This window comes from Manihot esculenta, chromosome 3 (genome assembly GCF_001659605.2).
Source record: "Manihot esculenta cultivar AM560-2 chromosome 3, M.esculenta_v8, whole genome shotgun sequence".
Taxonomy (NCBI): domain Eukaryota; kingdom Viridiplantae; phylum Streptophyta; class Magnoliopsida; order Malpighiales; family Euphorbiaceae; genus Manihot; species Manihot esculenta.
Genome location: NC_035163.2, coordinates 1,064,135 through 1,075,266, shown reverse-complemented (window position 1 = coordinate 1,075,266; position 11,132 = coordinate 1,064,135). Strand labels below are relative to the sequence as shown.

The following is an 11,132-nucleotide window of genomic DNA, read 5'->3' as shown; positions in this document are numbered from 1 at the left end:
AATACAGTAGATGGTAGGAGAAACCTTGCTGAATTATAAATTCTGGTTTTGTATACTTTAATTTGGAATCCTGACATCAATTTTTATACACAATTTTTTTTTATATATAAATGAAATGGTGCATTATAATATTATATCTTTATATGAATCTGGTTTCTCAACTCTCAAACAGCCCAGTGACCAATTGTGTCATGGCTTAAGACGTAGATGATTACTGTTGTGGCAGCATTTTTGCATAAACATCATTTGCAAGTATATTTCAGATGTATTAACCTGTCAAGTTATGAATTATGACAACTAGCTAAAATTAGGAAAAATTTTGCACAATTGTGTTGAATCTCATTGGTATACATGAAGCAGCATAATTCATCATTTTTTACTCACCTATATACAAGCAGGAACTGTTATATTAGAAATCTGAGCAAATACAATAGAGAAAGGAGCAATAGTTATTGGATTGGAGAGGCCAACTCTTATCGGATCCAAAGGAGGAATAGCTCCAGATGAATTTACAGCAAGTATTTTCCCATTTAAAAGAACTATCTGGCTGTGTAAGTCACCATCCTTAGCCGTTAAATGATATTCTTCCCTTATATTTTCATCAACTTTAGAACCTCTAGTTATTCTAGCGAAGTTTTCTCTTTGATTTTGGTATTCTTGCAGTGTCCAAGTGCCATTTCTGGCAACATTTTCTGTTGAAATGCTAACTTGAACTGTAGTATTACCATCTAGATTGATCAAGAGCAATGTGATTCCTTGCTGTAGTAATGAAAATCCAGGTGTATTAGCTGAGCAAATATGTATAAATTTGTTTGCCAATTTAAGTTTGAGAGTTCACTCACAGTTGCTTTTGAGCAGTGAGCATAAGCACGCAGTTTCTTTGTCCCTGAGAAACTTGTTGACAGGGCATTTCGTCCCATCAAACGGTGCCACAGAAGAGCACTGAAAATGTGAACAAATAATATAACGTTAACAATGTACATATAGTAATGTATTGATCAACCTTAGCCATTGAGGTCTACAAGGCTGCGACCCTAACACCTCACATGCAAAAATCCTTGGATTCATCATAGGTTTTCTTGTGTGGAGATTTGTAAGCGTATTTTCTGTGGATTTGGGTAATCAAGGATTTTTTTCTTGTAGCAAATGCCCTTTTTATGCTTGACATAAATCCACTTGAAAAACGAAATGTTCTTTCAGACTAGTTTGATGAAGCTTTCTTTTCTTTTCTTTTTACTCTTTGATTATGTTCAAGTAAAAAATTGTTTAATTCTCTTATTTAAAAGCATTACCTGTAGTAATCAGGATTTGGGACAAATGTGGTGGTGTTGAGGAGTCCATAGTTTCCACCGATCAATGTCTGTCTACAATGTGTTTTTGTATCATAAGATGATGACAATCCTAGTTGGTCCAGGTACCTATTTGATCAGTTTTTAAACAAGATCAGTCAATGTCCAGCTTTTAAACAAGTAAACAAAAGATAAGGCTGCAACTTTCAGGACCCATTACCAGAAACTGGAAACAAATGCATTTGTGACTTGATTATGTCCGCTGTTGTAAGCACCTCCTGCCTCTCCAACCCAAGCAACCGCCTGTGTTCCTGAACTTTTCAAAATTTCTCGAAGGCTGCTAAATGTCTGGGAGACATGATCTAGATAAGCTGGATCTAATATCTTGTCCATGAGATGATCATCAACACCTATACATAAGAAACACAAATGCTTCTCTACTGGGTAATTTCTAATGATTTTAAGCAAATAACATTGGAAAGACATTAGGATTAGATTGCCACAGAACTTGACAAGTTAGTGTTAGATACAGTTGCTATTACAACTTAGGTACCTGGACCGAGGTTGTAGATGTGTTGGGTGACTACTTGAAGAGATTTAGGTGTTTTGTCTATGAATTCTTTAAACCAATTTGCATCGAAGAACCCTCCAGGTGCTAGGACAAGTGGCTTATCTTTAAAGCCTGTATGAATATTGTCCACTAGGTTCTGCAGAATGTTTACATCAGATGCATATTGATCTGCTGAAACTCTAGCTCCAACTCCATTCCCACTCAGTTCATTTCCTGATAACCAGAAAAACACTCATAACAAATCTAAACTGTGAATCTATCATAGACACCAAAACAACAATGTTTACCTAGCTCCCAGCCATGAATTCTGTAGCCCCTGTTCACAGTGTATCGGATAAGAGATTCAGCATCACTTGTATCCCAAGCTCCAACAGCAGAACCATCAGGAGCTATAGTCCTCCCCTTTAGTGCATTTAACCCGAAAATAACAGTAGCACTGTATTAACAAATTGAAACAAATTTTTCAGATACTATTTTAACGCATTAACCCAAAACCAGGGAAAAAAAAAAGAACATTATAGGAGATTTTTCTGAGAAGTAGGATGATAGTTACACGGCTTGTCTGAAAAAATTGTTTAATTCATCCCATCGAGACATAGATAAGCAACCTTGGGAGAAACTAAATATCTCTGAGCTGTTCTTGACAAATGTAGTGCATGGTTCACCTTGTCTCTCATATATGACTTTATCTTGTAAGGTGCCTCCCATTCTAATTTTCAGAGGAGAAAAAGCTGCAGCTTCCAAGACTATGTTACAACTTTCCTCTCAAGTATGCGAAATTTAATGTTGAAATTATTATTACCTTTAATGGCATTTAGCAGTATTGGGTTTGTAAGATCCTGCAAAACAATTTTTAAAAATATTGAAAAGAAAGGGATTAGATGCATAAAAAAAAAAATACAACATACTATAAGATGCATGTTATTTTTCAATATTGACCCTTCTCAGGTATGCTTATAGCTTTGAACTTGGAACTCAGATAACTTATGTTAGCTCAATTTTATGAGAACATGTGAACATTTATCAAATATCAGATAAAATACCAAAAAAAGAAAAGTAAAAAAACATATGGGTGATTGATATCTGTGCATATTCTTGTGAATTTGCTCTGGTCAATATGAATGATCTGTAGTTTGTCAAGCTCAGGAAAGCAGAGAACTAGACATGGAACTGTCTGAACAAGAAAATATTTTTACCAGAACTGGCAATGAAAACTCAAGATAAAAGCTTTAGTCTACACTTATACCAGGTGAGAACTCAAAATTCACAGAAAACTTACCAGATTAAGAAAGGAAGCTCTGCCCCAACTACAAGTTCCATAGTCACATTTATCAGGAGGCCACCAATCTAAAGTAGCACATATAAAATCATGATCAGTTGATCCAATTGAAGCTGTTCCATTGATGAAAACTGTCCCTTCTGTGCTCTGTGAAGCCACGAATACTGAGCTTTTACTCACCAAGTAAATCCCAACACAGAAAAACAAAAACAAGACACTGAAGAAAGAACAACCCATTAGATAAAAAAGTGTTGTCTGCTTTGTGCTTGTCTTAATGTCAGTTTGAGAGGGTGCCATGCAAGTCTGAAGAAGTTAAATAAGAAGACTTTCATTGGCTGCAGAGAGAAATTTGGGTGTGTTAGAAATGGGAAGTTGAAATTTAATCATTGTTTATATGCACATAAAGAAAGTGATATAAAGAAAGTCTCTTTTGGTGATATTTGTTTTTTTTTTTTTTTTTTTTTCTGATTAAACAATAGAAAATGCTGAATATTAAATAGTTGGTCACTGAGAGAGGAAATGCTGCTAACTAGTTTATTTCTTTATTAAACTAGTTATTTTTTTCGGCACATAGTTATTTCTTTATTAAACTGATTAAACTGGTTGTTTATATGCACATAGTAGTGGCAGAACGATTAGTATTTTTTCGGGGAAGGATAAAGCTTATTTCTTTATTAGAAGTATTAGTCAACAGATGAGATTGCAAATTCTGATTTATGCTCCACCAAACCCATTCATTATAGAAAGAAATATGTTATGCTTACCTAAACAATTGCTTAATTTTGAATCCAGTTGCACTTAATCTTTAAATTTTTTCCTCTCTATTTCTGCCCCATTTGGGCTGCCATGAGAAACTGCTTAATTAAACCCATTGACGCTGAAGTCTGGTATCTAAATTTGTGGATAGGACCGAAGCAATAAGTCTTTCATGTACCAGATGTACACAATCAGTTAATTTTAAAATATTATACGTGTTAAAATCATAATAGATGTAGTGTAGGCAATTCAAACCGAATAAATTTAAATTTTAAATTTTAAATTTTAATTTAATTTAATTTTAATTTTTTAAAATAAATTATTTTAATTTTATTTGATAAAAAATTAATAAAATTAAATCGAATCGATTAGAAAATAATATATATTATTTTTTTATATACTAGAGATCATTTCATAAGTAACCTTGAAATATTCTTATTAAATTTTAAAATATTAAAAATAAAATATAAAAAATAAAAAATTTATTAAAAAGTTCAATCCACTGAATTCAATTAAATGTAATCAAACTGACTTAATTTAAATTTATTTCTGTTTAAATTTAATTTAGTTCAAGTATTAAAATTTTAATTTTAATTTATTTAGTTAATATTAGTGATTTTTTATTGGACGGATATATAAATAAGAATATTCCAGAAAGCTGACTTAATCAAATGGGACTCTAAAAGTCTAATAATAATGTTAGATGCTAAAGGTCGAAGACGACTTGTTTGTGGCTTGGAATAATTTAAACAGAGTCCTTACCATTCCTAACACATAAATACAGAAACCGCCTTCCCCTATCTCTTCCCGGTGGGCTCGGTGTACAAGTTGATGACTAACTGCCAATATTAAAATTATTTCAATTTTGACTAGTTATTTATAATTTTAATTAAAATATTAAATTAGAAAATTAAACATTTTATTTAAAATTGAAAAGCATACAAAGTTTTAGGTTTTTCTTTTTGTCGCTATTATTTGAGTAAACTTCTTATAAAGATCAAAATAGTATTATTTACTTATTTATTATACAATTTCCCTATTTATTTACTTATTTATACAGATCAAAATCTTATAAAGATCAAGCCAGATTAGGTTTCAAAAGTCAAAAGGGTAACTAGGGAACAAGTGGGGAAGAGCATACATAGAGGAGGTTATATATATTTGTTTGATCAAAATCTAAACTCAAAAATCTCTGTATTGAATCGTCTATTAAAATTTCAAAAAAAAAAAAAAAAAAAAGGAAATTGTGTAACAAGTCACTATTGTAAGCAGGAGACTTAACAAAAACTTTTAAAACCTTCCATACTCTTCCCTTCCGCTTATAAAATGCAGAAAAGGAACTCAATCATGAAACCAACTTTGGATTAAAGCTGAATTTAAATCCGGCCTCTGAAGTTGATCATTCTCAACAACTGGAGACTAGGGGTGTAAAAGAACCGAGCTTGGCCGAACCGAGCTGGACCGAACTTTGAAGAGTTCAATCTTGGTTCGAAAAAATTGGGTGTAAACGAACCGAGCTTGGCCGAACCGAGCTGGACCGAACTTTGAAGAGTTCAATCTTGGTTCGTTAAAACTTTTTCGAGTTTGAGCTGAATTCGAAATTTACTGATTTCGAACTCGAGCTGAGTATTAAGAAGCTCAAGCTTGACTCGTTTAGCAAACGAGTTTAAACGAGTTTAATCTCGAATAGTTCATGAAACGAATAGTTCAATTTATTTGCATGTATAATGAGTTTTAATTTAAAACTAATAAATTTAAAATTAAAATAATTTTAGTTAAATAAGTATATTTATAAATTAGCTCGTAAAAATGAGTTTTTAAATCTTAATTATCTAAATATATGCAAGTTTAAGAGTGTAACTAAACTATATAAAACTGAATTTTAAAAAATTTAGGTTTGTTTCATTAAAATATATGTAGAGTTTGAGTTTATTTCTCTTATGATAATAATGTCAGCTTACTTAAGGAGACCGTTCATGAGCTATTCGCGAGCCTGCTCTTGAACTCAAACGAGGCAAACTCACGAGTTTTAACGAGCTGAATACTATAGAGTTCAAGATTGGCTCATTTACCAAACGAGCCTAAAAATTAAGTTCGAGTTTGACTCATTTAAAAATCGAGTCGAACTCAGTCGAGTTTTTATCGAACCGAACCTCGAGTAGCTCACGAACAATTTAGTTTATTTACAACCCTACTGGAGACATACCCCATCTACCCTCAGATTCAAGAGGCTCAAACACTATAGCACCTCCATCTGTTATGTAACGACCCGAAAATCGGACCGCTACCGGCGCTAGGATCCGGGTCGACTTAAGGCCGCCGGGACCCGTAGCAAGCCTGACATGCATCCTGAAAACCTGCTTAATCCCATATATGATCAACAACATACATAAAAATTAAAACTTTTCTTTCCATGAACACCAACCAAACTCAACCTGTGCATAAACATTAACATAACATTGATCCCTCTGTGGGAGCTCATCAGTGTCCCCAATGGGTGACATAACATATGTTGAGTTGATTACATAAACATCATAAAAATCTCTAAAATCATGTATTAAAAGGGATACAACAATCTATGGTCAAGCACACCACTAACATCCATATACATCATCTCATTACATAACTATACTGATTAAGACTTTACATTACAATATGATCATGTCCATTACTAGCTATTACATAAACATGAATTCTTTACTCTAACCGGACTCCTGCTCTATCCTGTACCTGCAAGCCTGGGGGTAAAGGGAGAGGGGTGAGCTAAAAGCCCAGTGAGCAGAACTATAAAACATATTAACACTATGCTCCAATGAAATGCATCATAACACAGACAATTCACATAAGGGTTGGGTGAACCTGTCACCAATTAGTCCAAGCTAACATCGTGCCAGGCCGTAGCATGGGGTCCTGGTCTTCCTGTCATAACATACATTACTTACCATTTGCCCCAGGGCCTCCTCTGGGCTCCTGGTCTTCGAGTCCCATAACCGTGTCAGGCCGTAGAATGGGGTCCTGGTCTTTCCTTACATAGTGCCAGGCCGTAGAATGGGGTCCTGGTCTTCCTGTCATGGACTAATTGGGTCATCCAACATTCACCCACATCAACAACAATCGATGCAATGCGGCATATTCGTGAAACTAATGCAATCATCCTATTGCATAATCATGATGCATGAAACATGATAAAACATTTAATTTAAAAGATTAAGTTTAGTTCCACTCACCTCTGGCTGACTCTGACTACACCGAAGCAGCTGAACTCACTGCTGGGGTCCTCGGTTCCTCGGGTCCGAACCTACACAGGTGGACTCAAATGAGGGACCAAACATACCTGAACATAACTATAAACTACTCCCTAAAAACCCCCTAAAGCAACATGAAACAACCATACAAAAACATGCAAAGAAGGCCTGGACAGGGCACTTTCGGCGGCAGGTTCGGCGGCCGAAAGTCCCTCCAGAGCCGAAAGTCAGGCAGGTTCGGCGGCACCTTCGGCGGCCGAAACTCCCAGACAGAGACGAAACTCATGCATGTTCGGCGGCACCTTCGGCGGCCGAAACTGCCAGACAGAGACGAAAGTCTCCTTTCGGGGGCAAGCTTCGGCAGCCGAAAGGCTGCCTCCCCAGCCATGTTCGGCGGCCGAAAGTTCCTTCGGCTGCCGAACCTGGTTTCTGCCAAAGGGCAGAAACTTGGCTCCCAATGCACATTTCGCCTCCAAACTTATCAAACATGCATCAAACCTATTCTACAACACACAAACGCAAGCATACATGTTCCTAGGGGTCTCAAACCATCATAAACCCCATCTACAACACATCAAGCATCCACATTGTTCAAGAACACCCATAATACCCATAAACACAACCATAACCTAAACATGTATTCTAACCCATAGATCTTGCATAAAACTTATTCAAAACATAAAACGAGCTTAAGATCGGCTCTTACCTCTTGAAGATCGAGAGAGATGACCCAAAAACTCGGAGTTGGGAGAGATTTGGTTCTTGAACCTCCAAGCTCCAAAACTTTGCTCAAAAGCTTAAATCTTCAAAACCAAGTTGAAACAAGTGAAAATCTTGAAAGATTTAGAGGAAGAACATAAAAAATGGGTGAGGGACGGCAGAGAGCTCACCTTGGCCGAAAATGGGGAAAAGCTCGCCCGTTTTCGGCTAAGGGACCCTTTTATAGTGGCTGGCCAGACCACGTTCGGGGGTCGAATGTGCCTCCGCATGCATGCCATGTTCGGCGGCCGAACTTGAGGTTCGGCGGCCGAACCTGGACTTCCCTCACTTATGCTTTCGGGGGCCTAAAGCACACCCGCAACGCATGCATGTTCGGCGGCCGAACTTGAGGTTCGGCGGCCGAACCTAAGTTTTCCTCCAATGCTATTTTCATGCAAAAACTCATTTTCTTTCATGCTTAAAATATAAAACACATTAAAACATTTCATAAAAACATGGTTTTACCCTACTAGAGACTTCCGACATCCGAGATTCCACCGGACGGTAGGAATTCCGATACCGAACTCTAGCCGGGTATTACATGTTAGCCCTATAGCAAACTGGTTAGGTTGTTTGCGATGTGCAGCTATCACAACTGGGTATACTCTAGGACTGCAACAAATCAACATAGAATGATCAACGTGATGGGAATTTTTTAAAACATCGCATTGAATTCATGAGAGAAGATCTAGATTGAAAATAATCATGCACCTGACATCTGGTTGAACATAAGAGCATGGATTAATTAGACATTGTATTTCAAGATTTGATGCACTAAATATTTGCAGATATCCATCCAAGAAGCTACAATACACTAGCTGGCTATCACATGAGAATGTTGCATGAGAGATTGGTGCTGAAAATTCTCCAACAGTCCGCTGGAAATAAATAACACAACGAGGTTAAATATTTAGTTTACTGATTACTGATATTTAGCTATTCTAGCCAATACAAATTTTTTTTAAAAAAAATAAAATGGTAGATTCATTCAAATGCATAATTGGAGTACTTGAACAAAACACATACTCAAGTCAGGATACCTGCTTTATACATTCAAGCTTTGTTGTTTCATATATGGCAAGCTGAGTCTCATGTACAACAAGGAAATGGATCTGATCCTGGTGAAATTGAACTTGTGTGTATGACATTGATGTAGTTGTCTTCCAAGCTGGCATTTGCACCACAGTTTTCTTTTGTCTTTCCCATGTGTCAGATCTCCATACAATGATCTGAGGGGGGAAAATGACATTCCCATGTGTCAGATCTCCATAAGCTTTCTCTTGACCTACATTAAGAAAGAAAAATGATCAAATTCCTGGATTTTTCATTTATCTAAACTTGCAATGATCATCCTCCAATATTCTTCATACCTTAACCTTATCCACGTGAATATTACATATGTGTATTGTGGAATCATCCATGCCTACTGCTAGTATATAACAATCTTGAGGGTGAAAAGCAAGGTATGTTGCTGCAGGCTGAGACATGAATGTGAACAATGTCTACAATTGCCCAGAGGAATCAGAAAATGGTCAGAGAAAATAAGACCCTTTTTTCCTTTCTCAAATTTGTCACTAATAATTTTTATAAACCCTTTTTGGCTTTCGAAATTCCTGGATCACCTTAAATTTCATTATGTTGAACAAGGAAATTTTCCCTCCAGACGCTGACATAATGTAGGCATCATCCTTACAAAAAAACAAAGCAGGGCACAGCCTCTTCAGGTTTAGCATCTGTTAGATCATTGGTCATTAATAAGCCAGAAGCCGGCTGCACAAATTGAGGGGTCACCTTGGCTGTCACCTAGACCATTAATATTTAGTTACAGAAGTCGTGAATATAATTTCCCAAGAAAGGAACTTGATAATACTAAATAGAATCACTTTCATCATACATTTGTATCTTCATCAAAGAGTAAAGAAGGAAAGTTTATAGCTTCCCAGTTGAATTAGGTCTGTCTTTGACCACCTCCAAACTAGATGAATGCCATTCAATGCTAGTGCCATGGCAGAGCCTAAATTTGTGCACATCAACCTTGCAATTGGCAACTATTAAGAAAATCACCAGAAATTTATTTCTCTTTAATATCAGTGCATAAAAGCTAAGCATCAACTAAAATATGCTGCTACACACGTAGAGTTTTACTCTAGTCATACCTTAGCTGCTTCAACATGAGCTGAGAACCTCAAAAACTGAAGCCGTGGATCTCAATGGGCTTCCACATCTTTGCTGGTTTCGGTTCTTCAGGCAGTCATGATTTTACACCATCCCACATCATAGTATCACCATTCTAGCATGTGCAGAAACGATATTATTTCTAAACTTCACAGGAAGAACCTAACAAGCCAAGGTTCTTATGCGAGGAAGAAAAAGATATTTGAGTAATAAGAGGGGATTTCATTTCTATCCATGAACCTCCAAGGGCCATTCCGTTATTCTGATGAATAGCAAGAATTAAGATTGGAGGATGTCAGCAGAAGCCATAAAATTAGGGTATTAGCTGAAATAGAACAGGTATTCTCTTGAAAAGGAAGAAGAATAGAGTAGAATAGAAGAGGTGTAGAGTAGATAGCAAACCCATGTAATGAATCATGTTCTTACTTAGTTAACAGTTAAACTAACCCTTTCTGGGACTTCAGATATCCTTGTTCCGGAAGCATCAGAATCTCCAAGACCTTTTGGCATGGAAGCTATACCTGACAATTAATGATGTTAAATATTAAACTATGAAATTTCATTAAATATTTGATGTATATATCTGAGTGTATCTAAGGAAAAATTGCATCTGGATTTAAGCTGCTAAACTTGTATCCACCTCCCGAAACTATTGGATGAGTTGCACTTGCGGGATTAGACATCCATGTAGGAGAAGGAGCTTGCAATGGTGCCGATGTGGGTTGGAATGTCTGATGCTGGACAAAAATCATAAAAGTTAAAGAGCCGAAGAAAATTTGTTCGCAGAGAAACTATAATTGACAATGAGGCGAATCCGGGTTTGTACCCCATGTACCACCATCAGAAAGGAACCTTCAGTTTTTGGAGGAGAACCTATGAGCTGATTGATTGCAGCAAGCTGGAAATGTCGATCACTGGGATTTGGACAAATGTAGTCCACAAAGAGAGTTATTATTTCAGGATTTTGCCTTGACTTTCCACAAAAAGGATGCTGCCAATTTAAGCTGTCATATTGCATACCAAGATAGTAAATTCTTTATGGCTAATGAGAATTCCTA

The 11,132-nt window shown here is 36.4% G+C and overlaps 1 protein-coding gene and 1 pseudogene across 1 annotated transcript; both read right to left on the bottom strand.

The window, feature by feature from the left end:
- Positions 1–329: 329 nt before the first annotated feature.
- On the bottom strand, positions 330–3,513 carry LOC110610876 (heparanase-like protein 3). The gene is made up of 9 exons (XM_021750949.2): positions 3,140–3,513; positions 2,663–2,699; positions 2,414–2,591; positions 2,148–2,296; positions 1,843–2,073; positions 1,510–1,699; positions 1,293–1,418; positions 843–942; positions 330–759 (listed from the first exon to the last, which is right to left on the bottom strand). The coding sequence occupies exons 1-9, from the start codon at positions 3,434–3,436 to the stop codon at positions 385–387; spliced, it is 1,683 nt and encodes a 560-aa protein (XP_021606641.1). The 5' UTR covers positions 3,437–3,513; the 3' UTR covers positions 330–384.
- Positions 3,514–8,424: 4,911 nt separating this feature from the next.
- On the bottom strand, positions 8,425–10,049 carry LOC110610924 (annotated as a pseudogene).
- Between the last annotated feature and the right edge of the window lie 1,083 nt (positions 10,050–11,132).